At 43.7% G+C, this 22500-nt stretch overlaps 1 protein-coding gene across 1 annotated transcript in view; it reads left to right on the top strand.

Moving 5' to 3' along the window:
• The window catches only part of cep112 (centrosomal protein 112), a gene marked incomplete at its 3' end in the record, with an annotated part of 149105 nt that extends 131281 nt beyond the window's left edge, over positions 1-17824 (top strand). The window contains exons 21-23 of the mRNA XM_083779138.1: positions 15526-15549; positions 15698-15892; positions 17798-17824. Coding sequence (XP_083635264.1) covers positions 15526-15549; positions 15698-15892; positions 17798-17824 — 246 coding nt within the window. The remainder of the gene's footprint in view (positions 1-15525; positions 15550-15697; positions 15893-17797) is intronic.
• Positions 17825-22500: the final 4676 nt, after the last annotated feature.

Genomic DNA, 22500 nt, shown 5'->3' with positions numbered 1-22500 from the left:
AGTGGGTTGTTTCATTTCATTATTAATATTTTTAATTAACCTTTTTTTATATACTGGTAAGTAGATATCGATATTTGGATGTTATAGTGTCTGTACTAGAGTCCTTTTTTATAGTATTTATAAATGTTTTGTCTTTTTTTGAGGAAAACAATTATCGTTTTAGCGCGGGGAAAAAGAACGAAAGAAAAAAGTGACGTGGAGATTAGACGGAGATGTCATAAATGCGATAAACGAAACTAAAAATTTTGGGGGTTTAGGGATTTCGCGCTGAAGGTAAAAAAAAAAAAAAAAACTAAAATGCGAAAAACACAGGTAGCCAGATTAAGGAGTATACATCTCTCTTTTATTATTTTCGTTTTTATTTTTTTGCCCCGGTACTCAGCGCAAAGCTCCCTGTACCCCCTGCCCCGCTGTAGAGATCCCCGTATACACTCCTCGCCGCCGCATGTGTGTAGAGCGCCTCTGCTTGGCATTCGCCTCTCACTGCAGGCAGCCATCCCTCCCTCTCTGCAGTGTTAGGCACTTTAATACAGCATGAACAGCCCCCCCCCCCCCCCCCGTAAGGAGTGTCTTGACACTGATGGAAGTCCCTGACACCTCCCAGGACAGACGCTATATGTCCTCATAGCCAGCACTACATGTGAGCTCTGTGGGAAGCCCTTTGCCACGGCAGCCCCCTCCACCGCGGGGCGCCTGGGTTTGACTCCACAGCACAGCAGAAGCCCCCCCATACGACCGCGGGGCGCGTGGGTTTGACTCCTCAAAACCTTCCTGCCCAAATGGACCTTGTCGGCATGGAGAGACCCTCCTCCTATAGCTGTAGACATGAGGGAGGGGGGTCCGTATACGAACGAGACCGATGCCGCTCTCCTTGTTTTGTTTCTCTCCCCCAGGACAACAGAACCGAGTGGTTCTGTGACGGGCACAGAATGGTGTCCCGGAGAGCTATGAGGGGACTCAGCCGCCATGAGCGGAAACTAATATTGGATTGTGATTTTCTTGTTTCGATAATTGATATAATTATTCTTTTTTTTAAATCCCCAAAGATAACCATAGACTATACTCTACATACTTTAGCGTCCTCAGGGGCTGACATTAAGGTCTCAGAGGCACTTGCCCATCGGGCAAGTACAGGTCATGTACTACTTATCAAATTCATTTACCGTTCAATTTGTATTATTTATATTTTTTTACTTCAAGTTATATGCCAAATACCTACGAATATGACTATGGGTTCACACTTGATATTTGATATTTTATAAGTATAGCAACAGTGAAAACCAGTGTTGTTTTTGGTAGCAAATTTTGATTTTAGTTTTAGTCATTGTCTTTTGAATTTAGTTTTAGTCACATTTCAGTCACCTGGGATGTTTTAGTGTTAGTCTAGTTTTGGTCGACTAAATCTACAGTTGATTTAGTCGACTAAAATGTATTTTGCTGGGCCTTGATGCCGACTGTTTTTTTTCACTTGCTGTAAATAGTCGATCTACAAGCCCACAACACTTGGCAGCGTGTTGTGGGCTTGCAAATCGGCTATTTTCAACATTCAATGATTGTAAAATTACTTATACTGGATCTCTTGTCCACTAGTCCCTTCCTAACATTTTAGTCTAGTTTTTATTTGTTCACAGAATTGTCAGTATATTTAGTCTCAGTTGCTAGCTTAGTTTTCATTTAGTTTCCATTTAGTTTTCATCAGTGGAAAAAAAGGTAGTCGACGAACATTTTTCGTCTCAGTTTTAGTCGACGAAAATACCACTGGTGAAAAGAGCACATTATAGGTAAACAGTATTTTACATTCCACAGAGTGCTCTGGCCACGTTCAGGTGTTTAGACAGATATATCATGTTTATAGACGGTTCTGTCCCCTCTCAAACGAGCACTTGCCCGGTCGGCCTAGGTCATTTTCGTTTTCCCATGTCGTATGAAAGCAGGGGATCGTAGATTCAAATTGACATAGTGGATGTTCAGTTTGACGGCCCACCAGTTTTGGAGATATGACTTTATAGAGTAATGTTTTGCAGAAAACAGCGAAAACAGGCTTGAAAGGTTCTCTTCTGTGGTCTCTTAACATTACACCTTTAGCTACATGTTTAAGCATCTATCTCTTACATGTTGATTTCAGCTCTGACACTTATTTCAGACATGCTCTAGTATGGGAAGAGTCTGCCTGTGCTATTAAAGGGCCACTTCACCACTTTTCAACCTATCTTCATATAATAGGTCCTCACTAATAATCATGATAAAATGGCACGATTTCTTTCCACTCAGTCTGTGTCTCATAGGAGGGTTGTGGGCAGTTTAGAAACCGTCTTCCAGTGACATCATCATTAGGCAGATTATTTAAACAAGATCCTTTTACAATTTATTTTAGATATCGTGAGAACAATGGCTTCCATTTTCGCATTGCAACTTTCCAGGACTAGAAAGCCTGCAGTTTCTATTAGCTTCTAATCCCCATCGATGATGTCACTGGAAGACTTTTTTTAACTGCCCACAGCCCTCCTATGAGACACAGAGCAAGTAGAAAAGAATTGCGCCATTTCTTCATGATTATTAGTGAGGACCTATTATATGAAGTATAGGTTGAAAAGTGGTGAAGTGGTCCTTTAACTCATTTTGGAAAAATAAATAAATAAAAGGTTTTCTCCTCTGGTGAAAAGCTGCAATTTGTGAGATGGCAGGCTCTCAGTCAAATCTGGTCACATATCTACCTGCCAGGGGCAGATGGGCAACCCTTAGTGTCAACGCCTGAAAAAGGCTACATTAGCTGGGGTAAACTTTCAGTGACAATGGCTGATCTCCCAGCTTACATTTACAGAAAACAAAATATGCGAATGGCACATTATACACAAGCTAACAACATATCACATCATGAATGGTAAATGGTGCATTTATATAGCGCCTTTATCCAATGCACATAGATTGTTCATTGCATTCACCCTTTCACACACACACATTCACACACCGATGGCGGAGGAAACCATGCACGGCACCAACCAGCACATCGGGAGCAATTAGGGGTTCAGTGTCTCCTTGATCAAGGACACTTTGACATTTAACTCTGGGGGGAGCCGTGGTTCGACACTGGCAACCTTGCGGTTGCCATCCGGCCACTCTACCCCCTGAGCCACCGCCGCCCCTCATGAGGCATTGTGAGCTTGTAGATCAGCCATTTTCACTATGGAGTGGAAAGTAAGAAGTCCCCCTTTCTTTTAATACTGGCTCTATGATGATGACGGTGTGTTTCTATTTATTTCATTCTGGAGTCACCACACGCTCCAAACATTTTGGTCCTGATGCCAAAAAAATGATAGAAAAGTTTGTCGTTTTAATATTTCTATGCTTCCATCACACTGTACACCAGATCATGTAACGCTTAATATACGTGTATATAAAACACATCCAGTGTGGTTTCCGTCTCAACGTGCAGCGACGTGCAGCCAGACAAACGCCAGATCTCTGGAAAAAACAACCACACACACACGCCCACACGCACACACACGCACACGCACACACGCACACACACGCACGCACGCAAACACAACATCGATGTGACATTCTGCGCTTCCTGTTTGCTCACAGTGCTTGCATTCGGAGCACATGTGATCACACCCGGCCGCCTTATGTTAGCATGTCGACTTCACACGTTTTTTTTTCACCCCCCGGGCCCCGAAGGAAAGACGGTATATATACGCGCTGACGAACGGGATCTAGAAAGCTCTCGGGGCTTTGACGCGTTGATGCGAGTGTGTGTGTCTGTGTGTGTGTGTGTGTGTGTGTGTGTGTGTGTGTGTGTGTGTGTGTGCATGCGCGCAGGAAGCTGACACACCAACCCGCAGCAGCCATTATGTATATATATATATATATATATATATATATATATATTAAAGATGACTTGTGGTATTTTCCTGTTCCACATTGAAGTAAAGCCACTTCATTATTAAACGTATACTTTCTTTGCGTCACCAAAGCTGTTTATACCCTCCTTGAGAAAGAACGCTGTGTGTCTGTCACACAACGGCTGGCAAGAACTCCTGGGAGTGGCTTGATGGGTAGAGAGAGAGAGAGGAACTCTACCCGGCTATATGTGTCATGAGCAGGGAACCCCTTTAGCTATTGAAAAAAAAATAGCAGATCTACAAGCTCATAGCGTGCCACCGAGTGGCGCGCTACGAGCTTGTAGGTCTGCTATTTATTTTTTATCGAAGAACCACTGACATAGAAACATAGCTTTAGATTGTGGGGGGCCTAAATAATATAGTAGAAGCGTTTTTTATCAAGATTTGATCAATGTTACCGCATGGTCCACACACTACAAATTAGGGAAAAAAAGAAAAGTTTTTTTTTTTTTTTTTTTTTTTTTTGAGCACATTGCCACATATTACAGTATGTAGACATTTCCCCCCCTATATAGTATATCGCGACAAAAACATTGTGTCCGGCCGTTTTCCATTAGAACAGATTGAAATCAATTACTTTACAATTTACATTTGACCACTTGGACCTCGAGCATCCCCTATTCTGGAGGGAAGATTCGCGCAGCTGTGAGCTCGTAGAAGATCGGCTATTTATTTTTTTGGGCAAAGATATTCGGTGTCGACAAATAACTCGACAAGTTGTAAACTCTGTGCAAACTCTGCAGGCCCGTTATACCAAGCATAGAGGTTCTAGCCCATTCTGATCGGGCACCCATTTTGGTGTTAGCATCATGTTATGCTTTAGCTATTGAAAAATAGCAGACCTACAAGCTCATATCGCGCCACCGAGTGGCGCGATACGAGCTTGTAGGTCTGCTATTTTTTTTTAAATCGAAGAACGACTGACATTTTTAGAATCTGATCTCAGGTCAGAATGGGTTAATCAGACCAGTGTTTTCTCCAGTGGAAACCTCGTATGAATCTGATCTCAGGTCAGAATGGGCTAGAGGCCTTTTCAGACGGATGCAATTCATTCTCAATGAGAGGCATGTGACACACATAGAAGTTGAGTACAGTATAGTTCCACGGGTGCGTTCACGAGCTCATCATGAGCACATGCGTCGCTGATCCAGGGCGAGAACGCCGCTGTCACTCGCTGCCTGCCTGATAAGGCCTTACAGTAAGTGTTAAACTATTATTCCGTGGCACACGTGGACTTGTGTTCGCGGGGCGGCCAACTTTGAGAAACGCTGTTCTATACAGACATCAAAGCGGGCCACACACACACACTGAACAGCTCTAGTGCCAAACTCTGTTATGGACGCGGAGACTAAAAGAAAAACATATGCAACCGCCTTCTTTTGGGGTTATTGAAGAATCCCGAAACGAAACAAATCTAGTCTGCCCACCTCGCTTTGTCGCAGACGTGCAATTTTCACTATTTCTGAACGCGTTGAGCCTGTGATGACGTGCCAGGTTGCAAGTGGTCCGAAGAACAGCAAAGGGATAGCAGCTGGGTTATTGTGTCGACACATTGGAGAAGACACAGAGCGCATCCTTTAAACCACTTCACTCGACTTGGACTTTGCTCTCTCTCATGGTTTCTCCCGGGAGAGAGAGAGAGAGAGAGCATGGGAGAGAGTGGGTGCTTTTCAAGCCATCCTATACAGAGCCATGTGTGTGTATGATACAGCGGTTCTCAAAACCCCCACGTTTGTATGTATTTGGCCGCGTATTCGGCCATTTGTAACAAGCAATACAAGCTCACACACAATGTGTTGCGATATTACACATTGTGAGATATGCATGTAGATTTGCTATTTTCAAAAGTAATTTTTGAGTGGTGCAACCACTCCAAGGAACAGCAATGTCAGTTTTTTGATTGATTGAAATATTTATTAACAGTGTAGAATTACAGTACATTTCAAGCACAAACTCAATACAAAGACTGTTAACTGTGAGTGGACGACAGGGTCCACATTGTTCAATTCATCAAAACATTCAGAGACATACAAATAGACATTTCTATGTAGCTAAAGTACAGAGCAGGAATACATCATATAGGAAGCAAAAAGGGAAAGGATACATATACAGTGAGGGGGAATGGGGGGGGGGGATTCAGATTTGACAGAGGCCAGTTTTGAATTGCAGCCGTCCGTAGGTGCCCTTTGAGAGCGGTTTTGAAGGAGTCAAGGGATTCACATGTCTTAATGACTGTTGGTAGGGCGTTCCACATTTTGGTGGCATAGGAGCGAAAATAATTTAGTCCCTTGTTTGTGCCAAATCTGGGTTGTACATGGTTTGTTGCACTCCCTCTGGTGTTGTGGGTGTGGACTTCGTTTACATTAAGGAAGTATTTAGTGTTCCCGTGAATGTCCGTGTTCACCTATGTGTTCATTAATGAGCACCAGTATAATGAGTACCAGTAGGGGCGCTGTTTCCTGCTAATGAGAGAGAGAGAGAGAGAGAGAGAGAGAGAGGTGGGGGAGAGAGAGAGAGAGAGAGAGAGAGAGAGAGAGGTGGGGGAGAGAGAGAGGGGAGTTGCAACACTCGGTTCACACGGCTGTGATTTATAAATTCTGCACAATGAGTATATTTTGATGCCATTACTTTTGAGTATTTCTACATTTCAGTAGCCTATGAATACTTAAGTTCATAGGCTACTTATTAAATATACTCGTGTTCTCTCCCTGGAACGCATAGACCGTAGAGGGACAGTCAGTGGCTCGGCCTCGGACTAGTGCCGTCTCAAGGTTTTCTGCAGATGTCCGTTCTTGCACTCTGGAGGATGAGTAATGGCCCACGCCGTCCCCCTTGATGTGGTCGGAGGACACTAATAAAGAGCATTCCTGGCTCTTGCTCTGGTGTTTGGGGAAGGCCGGGGAACCAATGAGTCGTGGCGTTTTGGAAGGAAGCGGCTCAGAAGCTCACGCCACATGCAGGACCCCTCCGTGCGTCAGGGTTTGTTATTGTCCGGCTGCAGGCCTATTGGCCTCGCAGACCGCCACTTTGAAACGAGGGTCCTGAGGATCCATCTGTTGAGGACACAGCAGCACAAGGGCCTCTTTTGTCTTCCAAGGCCAACCCTTTTCATCGTGGCTATCTCACACCATGTGTGAATGCAGCGCTGAGCGCGCCTGCACTCAACGCAGCCGCTGTGTTGAGCGGTCAGATGGGTGGGCCGCGTGCACTCCCCAGAGCATGTCTGTGTTCTGGCTCGGATCAATGAAACTAACGCTAAACCCCTTTTGGTGTTTTAAGCGTTACGTTGTACTTTAGCTATTGAAAAATAGCAGATATACAAGCTCGTAGTGGCGCGCTACGAGCTTGTATAGGTCTGCTATTTTTTTTTAAGTCGTGAAAATGTGGTGCGAATCTTTGAATATATATTCTTTCAGAGCGAACATTTTTAACTAAAATATTTGCTTCTGGTGGGGTCCCTGGAACTACATATTTTTAGATGGGGGTCCGTGGCCCAATAGAGATAATTCTAGGGGTCCTTGACATGAAAAAGGTTGAGCACAACTGACAGAAACATGGGTTTATCAGAAAACTATTAGGATTTAGAAGCCTTGGGGGTTAAACCATCGTCCGTCTACAGCAGGGGTCCTCAACTAGAAATGATGAAGGTCCACAAATATTTTTTTGAATAAGACCAAGGTCCGGTCCCATGCGCGGCGCCCATCGGAGAGCGGGGCTCTATGCCCGTTTAGTATGGTCAAGCCAAGCTTATACAAATCAGATCGCCTTCCACCCAACCAATAATGGGGTGCAGAGTGCAGGCCCGGAGTGGAACTCCAAATCAGGCCGGGAGTTATACGCCCTGGCAGGCCACACTGTGCGCGCGCATAGCGCGCGCCAGAATTTTGGGGGCCCTTGGGGGACATTTTGGGGGCCTTTGCAGCAATTTCACATGAGAAATGTACCATCTGATGTTATTTATATTATTAACTTAAAAAATATATATATATTTTATTTTTTTAATTTTTTTTTAATTTTTTTGGGTGGTCCGCAAAGAGGTGGTCCGCCAGTTGGGTCTACAGTATAACTACCAGCTGCCAGCGGTTTGTACTAACCTTTTGAAGACCTATAAGAATGTGGTTCTCGCAGCGATCCACTCACCGATCGTCTGAAAAGACGTAGTAGTCTTTAAAAGTTTTTTTTTTTTTTTTAAACGTGCCATGGCCATGCTCCGTTTCCCAGTTATGCAGTTAAATGTGTCTTGTTAACGTTAACATTTTTTTTTAATAAAGCCTAGTATTATTCTAAACTACTTTCACTTTAGTTTAGAATAATTTGGAAAAAGGTGTGATCACGCACGGGATTTCGGTGTGTAATCTTCTGTGTCACTCCTCGGATCATTCACTGTTTGCGGAAGAGAACCAAGCCCCCCCCCCAGCGCCCATATAGCTATAATGTACACTTTTGCAAAAATAATATACGTTAATGACGTTTAGAAGATTTAGAACACTCTCCTGGGGGTCTTTATGTGTGTAATATGGTGGTTTACATATTTTAGATTTAAGCAGTGTCCATGATGCCACGGACACTGGTCTCACTAGCTTCCTGGACTACATGTTGTCCCAGTAAGACAGCCCTCCCCCCCTATCCACAAGGAGGAGCAGTGCAGTGCATTATGGGAATTGTGGTCCAGGAAGGAAGTGAGCCCAGTGTCTGTGACAACATGGACACTGCTAAAATCTAAAATATGTAGAAACCACATATTACACAGATAAGACCCCCAGGAAAGTGTTCTAAATACTTTAAACGTCATCAACACGTATGTTTGCAAAAAAGGGTGAAGTGTCCATTTAATGCTATTTACAGTACCATGAACTGTACATGTATTGTACCAACTACAGACGATATGATGAAGTACAAGCAGCAACTTCTTCAAAGCCACAGACTCTGGCGGTGGTGGTGCTGTGTCACCTGAGGGTCCCAAGAACGGCAGTCACTTTAAAGCAATTACTAAACGTTATAGGTTCTGAGAATCCAGCCTGAAACACAGCCGTATACTGTAGCAATAAGGGAAAAACGCATCCAGAACACGTGAATTAGTACTGTATGTTTCACTTTAGTTCTCGTTGTTATTCAAAAAGGAGACAAAACGTGGTGTCTTCTGGGTTTCCATGCCTCACAATGCATCTTTGTTGTCTTCAGAGGACACGAGTTTGCATAGCCGACGCTATGGAGGTTGATTGCATTAGATCATTAGAGTCTGCTTCTCACAAAATGCTATTGTTCTCCTCTCCGCTCCGCTGAGAGGCTGCATTTGGCATTGTTATACCGAGTTTATTTATATTGAGCTTCACTTCAACAAAGTTATAGGGCCCGCATTATGAATTAATTTAGCCTCCCTTTGTTTTTTTTGTTTGTGTTTTATTTTATTTATTTTTCCACGAACCAACAGAAATGTTTGATTGTTCTATGAGGCCCTTTGTATTGACATCATCTCACGGTTTTTTCTTTTTTTTTTGGCTGGTTTATTTGTTCTTTATTTCCTTTAAATTGTGTCTATTTTCTAAAGAAATGTACGCATGTGAAGCATGTGGACTTCAAACGGCATGGCAGATAATCAGACTCTGGAGAGAGGTCTTCTTTTTTTTCTTCTCCTGCTCGTGACGGGACTGAATATGACGATGCTTGTCAAAGCCTTTCAAAGAGCTCCTCTCTCCCTCAGTAAGTGATTAAGACAAGTCAAATGAAGGGGGGGGGGGGGGGGGGGGGTTAGGGGGGAGTTGGGGCGATGACAGGCTGAGTCAAAGCCGACATGATGTCCGATGATGATGATGATGATGATGGGAACAAGGCGGACAGCTTTAAAGAACCGAAAGCGTTCTTGTTGATTGCATGTGTCCCTGTGTTGTTGTCAACGTACCAAAACCAAACCGTCCCCGAGATATGATGTGGTATCATCGTCAAACGGGGCGCCGTCTCATCTCGTCTCCGACGTCCAATAGCAAACACTGTGAGTCTGTCCCGTTGAGAGAGAGAGAGACGTCAGCGGGCTCATCTGATTGTTTTGTGTACGTGTCGGAGAATCTGAAGTGGACCCGCTTGATTCATATACAGTATAAATATTTTCAGTTACAGTTGTTAAGAGCAGATGATGGTATAATTCCCACAGTGGAACGTTGTGTGGAGTAGTACTGCATACAGTACATACATACAGCGTGTTCATTGAAGCTGTCGACTCATTTAATATGCGCATACATCTGATGGATTCGTGGATGTATTTGTATTTAATCACCGGTGTGCGCACGCACACACACACACACACACACACACACACACACACACACACACACACTCACACACACACACACACACACATTTGTATCCACTTTAGAGATGGATAATGCCTGTTATGTACTTGTGTGCCGGTGACACAGCAACCACACGACCGCGAGCTTGTAGATCGGCCATTTCCGGTGTGTGACTGCAGTATAACTTGGGCTTAAAGATGGAGTTTTCCATGTGTCTATGAGGTGACAGTACTTCATTAGACACCCTGGAGTCGTTTTTATGTGCAATGGGTGTATTCACTTTGTATTTAGGGTTTCTTCCTGGAGGATGAACCCTTGACAGTCAAACGGGCCGATGAAGTAAACAGTAATATAGTGACATCACACTATCAGCCCCTCCCCTAACCCCTCCCCCTTTATCATACAACTACAGCTGTGGGTGCGGCTTCAGTTCAGGTGGATCACCACCCATCACCACCAACCAGGCAAACCAGGCATACTTAATGAACTGGTGGGTGTGCCCACATAAAAACAACATTTTAACAAATACTGTACACTTTTTGGAAAACATATACCTCCTTATATAACAATAAGACAAGAAGCGCTATTCATTAATATTTCATTTCAATGACCCACAGAAACTATATGTAATTGTGGCCCCCGACCCACATCTGAAAATATGTCGTTTCACGAAGCAAATATTTGAGTTACAAAACGTTCGCTGTGAAAGAATATATATTCAATGATTTTGCGCCACATTTTAACGATCTTTTTCGAAAATAGCAGATCTACAAGCTTGTAGATATGCAATCTTTTTCAATAGCCAAAGTGTAACATGATGCTTAAAAAACCAAAAGGGGTTTCCCGCCCAAAACGGGTTAATGTTCACGCCACGTGCACTGTGATCTCTGAACACACAGATTCAGAGCTCCACAGCGTAATCTGTCAGCAATTTGCAATTTCACAATATTTATAGGCATTTAGCAGACGCTCTCAATCCAAGAGCGACTTACATTAAGCAAGAACAAAACATGGCAATACATTATATATACAGACTAGTTATCATCAATCATGCGTAAGCTACGAACATAACAGTGGAATACATTGATGTAATGAAACTGTGCATATAATACATGGTGCTATGTCTACATGCTATCTAAGTCACATAGGAGTCAGCAACTCCCATTGAACGCTGTTGCTATGAGGAATGTAAACAAATTGAGGGTATGCGCGTGACATCATCATCAAACCAGGAAGTAATGCAGGAATGCCTACTAAGTGGCAAAAAACTACTTTCTGCCCTTGACAGCCCATTCATCAAAACAGAAAAGTCCTATTTAATTACCTTAAACGACATTAAGCAATGTTGAACTCACTTTACCTGTCACTTTGCCACTCGATTTGCCATTCACTTCATGCATGCGCATAGCCTCTATAGGAGCAGTATATCAGTGACAACACACACACACACACACACGTGGGAGGAATCGATTGGTATAGTATTACGACTACATTGGGGAGAAAAATCTGTAAAGACTAAACATATTAATAAATGATATTGTGGTCAGCGTCCTCTAACCCATTCTGAACGGGAACCCATTTTGGTGTTAGCATCAGCATCAGCATCAGCATGGGGCGACTGTGGCTCAGGAGGTAGAGCAGGTCGTCCAATGATCCATGGGTCGGCGGTTCGAATCCCGGCTCCTCCTGTCTACATGTCGAAGTGTCCTTGGGCAAGACTCTGAACCCCAAATTGCTCCTGATGTGCTGGTTGGTACCTTGCATGGCTTCCGCCGCAATCAGTGTATGAATGGGTGAATGTAATGCACAATCTATGTAAAGCGCCTTGGATAAAGGCGCTATATAAATGCACCATTTACCATTTACCATCATGTTATGCTTTAGCTATTTAAAAATAGCAGATCTACAAGCTCATATCGCACCACCGAGTGGCGCGATACGAGCTTGTAGGTCTGCTATTTTTGAAAAATCGAAGAACGAGTGACATAGAAACATAGCTTTTTCAGAAAACTGTCAGGATTTAGAAGACGTTTATAGAATCTGATCTCAGGTCAGAATGGGATCAATCTGATTGTCTTCAACACCCACACGAGGCCAGTTCCCTCTCTCATGTCCAGGACATGCATGGCTCGGCCCGGCCCGGCTCGGCCCGGCCCGGCCCGGCTCGTGCAATGTTTCCAATTTAACGGCTCTCTTAGTCTGGTCGTGGGAAACGATATTCCTGCCTCCTAATGGCACTTCAAAAGCAGAGTGGGGGGAGAATGACATGTCATGGAGTGGGTTGTTATTAGTTCATTTAAAAAAAAAAAAAACCCTTTGTATTGTGAGTCATATTTCAGGCCATTTCCCCTCTGTGGCTTCCATAAACATTCATCATCATACCCAGAGAGGGAGAGGGAGAGAGAGAGAGGGGGGGGAGGGGGGGGGGGGGGGGGGAAGAGGGAGAGGGGGGCCCGGTCCAAGATTCACTAAAAACAATATAATATTTACTCAAGTATATACCGTACATTTCTTTGTATACTTTTTCATGTCAAAGACAAAAGACGTTGACATTATTTACTAAAGCGGGGGCCCGCTGTATAGTGGCCCTTCCCTGTCAGCCCGTCCCGTTGACTGACGCATGGTGTTTGGTGGATGACGGGGGCGCATGGCGGCCATTAGCATTCCCACTATGTAATGTGGTCACTCTCTGGAAGGGGCTATCAAAGAGCTTCTTCTGGGCAAAGTCAAGGCCGAGAGACTTCAAAGAGCAGAGAGAGAGAGAGAGAGGTCAGCAAGAGGGGTCAGTCCATCTCTGCAGCCCCCACACACTCTGACACACGCACAGATATAAACACATGGGAGAGAGAGAGCATGTTCAAAAAAACAATTCTCACACTTGGTGAAATAGAACAATATGCCGCCCCCCATAGTATCTCTCTCTAACTCAATCTATAGTCTTTCCTCAGTGAGCGTCTCGCTGTGTGTCCGTTGTATGTCCCCAGCTGTCCTGACGAGGAGCCGTGGCATCAGAGCCATGGCAGCAGCGCCCGCCCGCCCGCCCGTTAGGTTAGTTTAGCCTCCTCTGGCCCTGACCTTTTGATTTGCACTAATTTCTCCCATTAAACCAGACCTTAGTGGAATGTCCCCGCTTTGATGTGGGCCTCGGCCCGCCTCCGCCAGCGTGACTCACCCCCCTCTCACAGAGAAAGAGAGAGAGAGAGAGAGGGCTGCTGAGGGCACGGCAGCCAGGCTGAGGTTGGCAGGGCTGTGCCTGGGACACAGTTGGCATCCTGGGGGGAGCGCTCAGGGGGTTTCTGAATCTGAATAACCCCTTCTGCGGTCTGGAGACTATATGGACTGGGTCCCTTACCAGCTTCCCCCCCACCACTGCCCGCCCACTCTCAGATAATGTTCTGTTAAAACAAAAAAAGAAGAGGTTTTGACGGAGAGACGAGAGAGTGTGGTTCCTTTCCCAGGGTCAAATAAACGTCTCCTCATGTCTGCCAGCCTGTCCTCCGGTCTCATTATCCGTACCGTACCGTACCGTACCGCTGCTGCATACCGCCAGCATCTTGTTTGTTTGTGGAAGCAGATGCTGTCACTGGTGTGTATAGCCATGGAACTCTGTTATTAAAGTAATATCCACTCATTATAATACCCACTGTTTACGCTTCTTTACTACATGTTGTTGTTCTGTTTTTTTTCTTTATTTTTTTTACTGGCAGTGACGGCTAAATTGTAACAGAATGAAGTTAACAAAGATTCCCTGTCCCTGGAATCAAGCCACAGAACCATTTAATTTAATTTAATGGGCTCCAGTTTTCAAACACGGAGTTGACTTTTCTCTTTTCTGCTGTATCCTGCATTAACTATTTGTTATTCTCCTGTCTCTTTTCTCTCTCCTTCAAGTGAATTTGATTCAATTCAATTCAATTCAAAGTGTCTTCATTGGCATGAGAAAACATGCGCCGACGTTGCCAAAGCAAGAGTGGAACAAAACGATCAAAACGAAACAAGTACATTTTAATTGGGAAATAAAGAAATGTGTAAACAGCGCCGTGTCGCATTGCAACTTAGAGAAAACTATCTTACAAAAACATAAGAATTGTGCTTAATTTGCCGTCAGAAATAGTTACATACATCCAAGGTTAGCTTAGGATAAACGTTTGAAACAAATGCCAGCAATATTTCAGAGTTTTGCATTTTACTAAAGCCTTTGAGACGTAAAAGCAGCATTTTTCTCAAGAAGAGCAGCGGTTTGTCCAATGTGTGAAGGTTATTGCTCTGTCTGTATGTATCACTCTTTGTGGACATTGCACAAATATACACAATTATTAGTAGTCTTTAACCCATTCTAAACGGGAACCCATTTTGGTGTTAGCATCATGTTATGCTTTAGCTATTGATTTTTTTTTTTTTTTGAAAAATCGAAGAACGACTGACATAGAAACATAGCTTTATCAGAAAACTGTCAGGATGTAGAAGACGTTTATAGAATCTGATCTCAGGTCAGAATGGGTTAACGGACCACTTGAACCCCAGAATGCCTATTCTGGGGGGAACACTCGCCAGAAATAGCTGATCTACACACACGGTTTGAGCTCGTAGATCAGCTATGTTTGATGAAGAGATATGGTGTAGATGAAAAAATAGTTTGGTTCTCTACAATTAGAGGGTTTTATCGGCGGGAACCCCTTTTTTTTCAAGACGGGAACCCATTTGTGGTTGTTGTTGCTATGTACAGTATATATAGCAACATCATTTTGTTTTGTCATTTTTTGAGGGGCTCTATATTCAGCTATTAGTGTAGATTTTCGTCTTACACAAACATTAAATTCCCATCGACAATGAATGGAGAGATTTACATAATGTCATATGTGGACGAGCAAATCTGCGTCTCTGTCCGGCACAAACATTAATTTCCCATTGACAATGAATGGAGACATGTTATGTCATGATGATGATAAGAGCGCCCCTCACTTCATACGTGTGAGATTTTTGAATAAATATTTGAGGTTTTTTTCTCCCAGAAAACTAGAGTGTTTTAAGTGGTTAAGATAGTTAACGTTTTAACTATCTTAACGAGAAGCAGGTGGCGGGGGTGTAACATCCTCTCTCCTCTCCTCTCTCTCTTCCAGACCATCTCGGAGCCGGAGAAGCAGGTTTTCGGGGGGTGTAACATCCTCTCTCCTCTCCTCTCTCTCTTCCAGACCATCTCGGAGCCGGAGAAGCAGGTTTTCGGGGGGGTGTAACATCCTCTCTCCTCTCCTCTCTCTCTTCCAGACCATCTCGGAGCCGGAGAAGCAGGTTTTCGGGGGGGTGTAATATCCTCTCTCTCTCCATCTCTCTTCCAGACCATCTCGGAGCTGGAGAAGCAGGTTTTCGGGGGGTGTAACATACTCTCCTCTATCTCCATCTCTCTTCCAGACCATCTCGGAGCTGGAGAAGCAGGTTTTCGGGGGGTGTAACATCCTCTCCTCTCTCTCTCCATCTCTCTTCCAGACCATCTCAGAGCTGGAGAAGCAGGTGGCGGCGGTGCGCGAGGAGCTCCGCGCCGCCCAGGGCCAGCTGGCAGAGGCGACCGCTCTCCGCGAGGACGAGAGGCAGCGGGCCGCCCGGGACCTGGAGGCCTCTCTGGCACGCCTCCGCGGCGAGATGGAGCGCTACCGCGCCGACCTGGAGAGGAGCCAGCACAAGGAGGGGGAGGCGGCGCAGGAGAAGGTATGGGGTCCTATCCTATATATCTATCAAGGTTCAAGGTTTCTTTATTTTTGTCTCCCGAGAGAGACATTTTGTCTTGGACCCCCAAGGACCCTTCCTGCAGCATACAGATACAATACAATACAAGACGGTACACAATACAAGACAACAATGCACACAGTGACACGTACAACATTAAAAAACCACACCCCACATACCTAGTGCAGAAGAGGAATTAAGAACATCACCTCATAACCTTCGACCCCTACCCTGTCTGCCCTCTGTAAGGACTCTGTTTAGGAGTGTGATTGACAGAGGGACAAAGGAATGCTTGTACCTATTGTATTTGCACGCATGGACCTCGTATCTCCTACCTGATGGCATTAGCCGATACTCAGGGTATAGAACATGGGAGGGGTCAGATACAATTTTCTTAACCTGTCCAATGGTGGCCTGCTCAAAGATGACCTGGGGGGTGATCGGAGGTGTAGACTTACCCATGATCTTCGCTGCCATTTTGGCTAATCTAAGGATCTCAGATTTGTATTTTACAGTTAGGTTTCCAAACCAACTGGTGATACCATACCTTAGAATTTACTCTATGCTAGCTCTATAGAAGATCAGCGTTATGTTTCTACCAAAAGGTCTGAGCCTACGTAGAAAAATGAAGGCGTTGGTGTACTTTTGCACACATATATACTTGTCACATGGGAGTGCCGGCTTATATCACAATCAATGTGTACTCCTAGATATTTGTAGGATGTGACCTGTTTGATGTCATGACCATGTATGGTGATGGTGGTGTGGTCACCTATAGACCTGGGATCCACTACAATCTCCTCAGTTTTCCTTACATTGACTTGTAAGTGATGTTCATCACACCAGGTTACAGACCTGTCCACTCCAGTTGTATGGCTACTGGTGTTACCTTCACTTGTGAGTAGACTAAGGATAACAGTGTCGTCAGAGAACTTGACTACACGCTGATTGGGCTGTGAGCTGACACAGTCATTAGTGTATAGGGTAAACAAAAGGGAGGAACTAACTGTCCCCTGGGGGGCCCCTGTACTGCTTACTGCCCCCTGGGGGGCCCCTGTACTGCTTACTGCCCTATCAGAGAGCGCCCGTTGTGGCCTGTTAGATAGAAAGGAGAAATGCCATCTACCGTAATCAGAACTGGATTCACCTTCATCTCAGATAACTTATGAAGAAGAATGTCTGGATGGATTGTGTTAAAGGCAGAAGAGAAGTTTTAGCTCCCTCTAAGTGCTTCAATACACGGTGTGTTAGTGTGGAAATCGCATCACTAGTTCCCCGATTCCTTGCATAAGCAAATTGATGTGGATCTAGTGATGGCTCCGTTTTCCTTTCGGAGCTCCTAGATGTCTTCTATCTATAGGCCGTCGCAGTCACCCGGAAGATAATTCATCATTCGTTTTCCCATAGACATTTCAAAACGTAAAGACCTGTAACAGCCGAGTTGACAAAATCATGACAATATTTTTTTATGATTTGTCAACTCGGCTGTTGCCTTTGTCCGAGGCTTTAAAGGTCTTTAAATAGGCTTTTTGAAACGTCTATGGGTGGGAGAAAATAACGGGGAATGATTTCCTCATGCCCTCGTCGTTCTGAAAGGGGGCAGGACTGCGACGCTCTATAAATGCGTCACGTCTCTGTGCTGTACATCTGTCTGTAATCCACGTAACTCGAGAACCGTTTTTTTTGTCTGCGTGACTTATTCTATTTCCATGGCTTCCATTTGATGATTCACAGTAGTTTGTCTAGTAGTTGCTGAATAATCTGCAGACTCACCGTCCTGTTCCTTTGACCTCTCCCATCCGGGTTATTCCTGCTTTTGGGTCCACCTTTCTGGATCCTTATCAATCAACCGGCTTACTGTGTGGCTTGCTGTCTGTTAACCTCCAGGCTGTCCGCTCGGCGGTTCAGCAGTGACACCGCTCACACGTACAGTACCTAAAACTAAGTGGCCGACAGACCTGCCGCAAAATGTCATGTCATCACAAACCATACTGTTGAAAAATAGCAGATCTACAAGCTCGTAGCGCGCCACCGAGTGGCGCGCTACGAGCTTGTAGGTCTGCTATTTTTGAAAAATCGTGAAAATGCAGCACAAATCTTTGAACATATATTCTTTCAGAAGACTTTTTTTTAATTATTTCGACGTCAGGCCTAAATGGGTTAAGCAGCTGTCGAAGGCCCGCTTTTATCTTGTGCCACGCACACGCACACACACACACGTGCACATGTGTGTGTGTAATAGAGGGGACAGAAGCTGACCGGCTGTAAGTGAGATGTGCTTTTCTGAAGCAGTGGTGCAAAGCACATTGTGATATACAGTATACTCTATTATTAGTAGTATTGTATGAGAGCAAAACATTAGTTTGGGGGCTCATTCTGGAACCGTGGCAGGGCAAAGGAAGGTGTGACGACAACGGTTGAATAAAACTAATTGAATCCTGGTCTCTAAAACTGCCTCCCCCTGGCCAGCCGGGGCGCCTGACGGAGGGGAAAGAAACTGGTCGGAATAACGTGTCCCTTCCACGCGCTACAGTACGTCCGGGGAAATTCCCCTCTGTCAGGTGAAAAGAAGCAGCTTGGACTCCTCATGCATAAGAAGGAGGCATGAGGTCAGTCCGCTGCCCCCCCCCAGGTTGGCAGAGGAAGTGTAGCGCCCAGGATTACATTAGATAATTGGCACTGGGTGAAAAGAAAACTGGGTTACAAAATCGTGGGATAAAAATGTAAGAGTTAAAACTAATTGAGCCGAGCGCTGGGCATCGTTTCCAATGGATGCTTTCTTGTCATGTCATGATTTAATTAACACGAGTCATTTTAAAACAACACAGATAGAGGATGTGACGAGTGAGTTCCCCGCTATTAATGCATTTGTACAAACAGAAATGGAACTTGTCAAACTGCAGGCAATGATGACAAATGCCATGTTGATTTTGTTTTACAAAAAAAAAAAAAACATAGCCTGGCTTATTTGTCAAAAAAGAAATTGATGTGTAATAACTAGGGCCGGGACTAATTGCGATTAATTTAGATTAATTAACTACAGAAAAATTAATCGCGATTAACTACAGATAAATTAATCGCACCTTTTTTTTCACCGTGGAACGTTTCTCACTGGGCGCTTAGTACTTAGTACTGAAAACTGGAAATAATAAAAAGTCACCCCATAAGTAAGTACAGCTTTGTGATGTCACTGAGATGTACTTGTTACTGTTACAAATTTTTTTCAGACCTCCAGTTCTAGGCAACACAGAATGGGGTGACTTTTTCGACAACAGGTATATTAATGACAGTAAAATGTTGAAAATGAGTGGCATCCTAGTCACTATTCATTGATTCACTGGGATACCAAAAAACATTTAAAAAAAAGGTTTCTCGCTGTTCTCGGGTTGAATATATGCGATTAAAATGCGATTAATCTAGATTAATTAATTGCAAAGCCTCTGATTAATTAGATTAATTTTTTTAATCAAGTCCCAGCTCTAGTAATAACATTTGATCTGGCTTTGGGAGATGGAGAACGCCACGGGACGGAACAAGACTCACGTTTGGAGCAAAGAGCACAGGTTGACTGTGTTCCTGACGTTCTAATAATAACGTACTAATAACTCTTCCTCAAGTCGGATGCAGACTTGCATGGGACCAAAGCTTGCCTTCAGTGTTCTATTTTAGTTTTAGTCATATAGTCTCTTGAAACGCTTTCGTTTAGTTTGTATTTAGTCGACTAAATATCATAAGATATTTGTCGACTAAATCTACAGTTGATTTAGTCGACTAAAATGTATTATGGCGGGCCTTGATGCCGCCGTTATAGGGCTGATTTTACACTTGATGAAAATAGCCGATCTACAAGCTCACAACGCGTCGCGCTGCAACACATTGTGAGCTTGTAGATCTGCTGTTTTCAGCATGCAACAAAGCGTCAGATGACTTATAGTGGATCTCTTGTCCACTAGTCCCTTCCTAACATTTTAGTCTAGTTTTTATTTGTTGACAAAATCGACAGTATATTTAGTCATAGTGTTAGTCACCATAGCTTAAATTAAATGTGTTTTCCATGTAGTTTTCGTCATAGTTTCGTCACACCCAACACATGGGAGTAAACAGCTTAGTGAAGTGGGCCCCATGCGTGTATAGAGGGTATGCACATGCTTAAAGTGAATGGCACATCGAGTGGCAAAGCAACCTGCAAAGTGAGTTTAACATTGTTTAACTTTGTTTAATGCAATCAAATATAGGCATGTAACGATACACTCAACTCACGATACGATACGTATCACGATATGAGGTTCATGATTTATCAAAGCTTTTTTCACAATTTTTATTTAACTACATTGCAAAGATAATTGCCTTCCTTGATGTATTAATGAGCATCAATAACAACCATCACCTGGGCACAGACACATATACAGCTCCCCTCTCCAGGCCTCTACTGTCTCATTTCTCTCCAAAATCATGTGAATATGATGGAATATGATTACAGCTGACATTTCTTATCACAAACACTTTTCTTTTTTCTTTTTAATCGATTTATTTTTTAAATAAATCGATTTATTTTTTAAATAAATCGATTTATTTTTTAAATAAATCGATTTATTTTTTAAATAAATCGATACATATCGTCGGGATATAATATCGATATATAGCGATATACGATATATCGTTACATGCCTAATCAAATAGGACTTTTCTGTTTGGATGCATGGGTTGTCAAGGCCATGAAAGTAGTTTTTTTGCCACTCAGAGTAGGCATATTCCTGCATAACTTCCGGATTTGATGATGATGTCACGCGCATATATACCCTCTATAGTGGACTGCTGTGAATGACGGAGATGGAAGACGAGAGTTCACCATGATGAGAAGAAAAGACTGTCCTTGAACCCATTTTGGCCTGACGTAGAAATGAAAAGATTTTTTTTTCTAAATCCTCCAGTTTTCTGAAAAACCTCATGTTTCTATATGTCAGTGGTTCTCAATATTTCATGTCAAGGACCGCAAAAAAATATATGTAATTGGCCGCCGACCCCCATCTGAAAATGTGTTGTTCCAGGGACCCCCCCCCCCCCCAGAAGCAAAGATTTGAGTCAAAAAACGTTCTGAAAAATATACATTCCAAATTTGTGCCACATTTTTAAAAAATAGCAGACCTACAAGCTCGTAGCGCGCCACTCGGTGGCGCGCTATGAGCTTGTAGGTCTGCTATTTTTCAATAGCTAAATTACAACATAATGTTTAAAACACCAAAAGGGGTTCCCGCACAAAATGGGTTAAGACATGCACGGTCAGACAGTGACTAAGACGCTATAGCAAGACATGACTGTGTGTGTATAGTTCCATCAGACAGGGCTGGCATGGCATGCAGGCCAGGAGGAAGCAGCTTGGCAGAGTCGTGGACTCGGCGGTACCGACAGTATAGTCGGGACAGATGTCGATGTTTGGCGCCGGTTACGAGTTGTGGTGAAAATGTGTTTCCACACGGCGACACAATGGGTCCGTTTCATCTGTAACCGCTAGTGGTATGGACAGTCAGTGACTATAAGTACTTTTACACAAATAAATACATAATGACTATAGCACTTCAAATAGACAGTACAGTGTATTATGGATTATGGACTGAATGAGTTGTTGTGAGCTTGTAGATGAACAGTATAGATCGTCTATTTTCATCTGTTTCCCCCTAAATAATTCTGGCATTTTTCACATCTCTGGAAATGCAATATACAGCAATGCATTCATATTAAAGAAGGAAATACTTATTGTAATTTGTACTTTTGAATACCTGGTACAGTGTGTAGTATATATATATATATATATATATATATATATATACTTTGTCCACCCCTGTGGACAGTAGAATGTACAGTATGTGTGTGTCTGTGTAACGTACACATCACATCAGTCAGAGAACTATCTCTGTGCTCTGCTGGACACTGCTTCTTTATCAGGCAATAGTTCTTAAAAACATGTATCAACAGTGACGGTGAGAACAGTTTTACTGGTGTGTGTGTGCGCGTGACTGTGTGTGTGTGTGTGTGCGTGTGTGTGTGTGTGTGTGTGTGTGTGTGTGTGTGTGTGTGTGTGTGTGTGTGTGTGCATGTTCGACGGGTCTTATTTGGCATCACAGCAGAAGCTTGTGGTTTTGCCATTTGACTGTAACTAATGTGTACTGTAAGTCCATCTTTCTCTCATATCCGCACACACACACACACACACACACACACACAGGAGTAATGAAGTTAACAAACAGAAGTCACTACAGGCTGCCAACTTTGTACAGTTGTATAGTATAAAAAAACACTTTCACCGCACGGCAACGCCATGGAAACAGTAGCATTGGTGCATCGGAGGGGCGCCGTGCGATGCGTGAACGCACGTCTGACGCCGCCGGTTGTGGGATAGGTCCGTTGAAAATAATGGAGGTGCCGTTGTGGTGTGTGTGGTGCCCTTGACACTCTTGTATGACGGAGGAGGACGTTAATTTACAAGACAATATATAGATACTGAACATCCGAAATTCAATGTGCATTAGGGAAAACATTAAGAACAATAAGGACCATTATAACCCGTTAGTGCACTTGAATTGAAAGCAAGA

Source organism: Protomyctophum parallelum, assembly GCF_964188405.1.
Source record: "Protomyctophum parallelum genome assembly, chromosome: 13".
NCBI lineage: Eukaryota > Metazoa > Chordata > Actinopteri > Myctophiformes > Myctophidae > Protomyctophum > Protomyctophum parallelum.
Note: the sequence above shows the minus strand (reverse complement) of the source record. Positions and strands in the feature narration are given on the sequence as shown.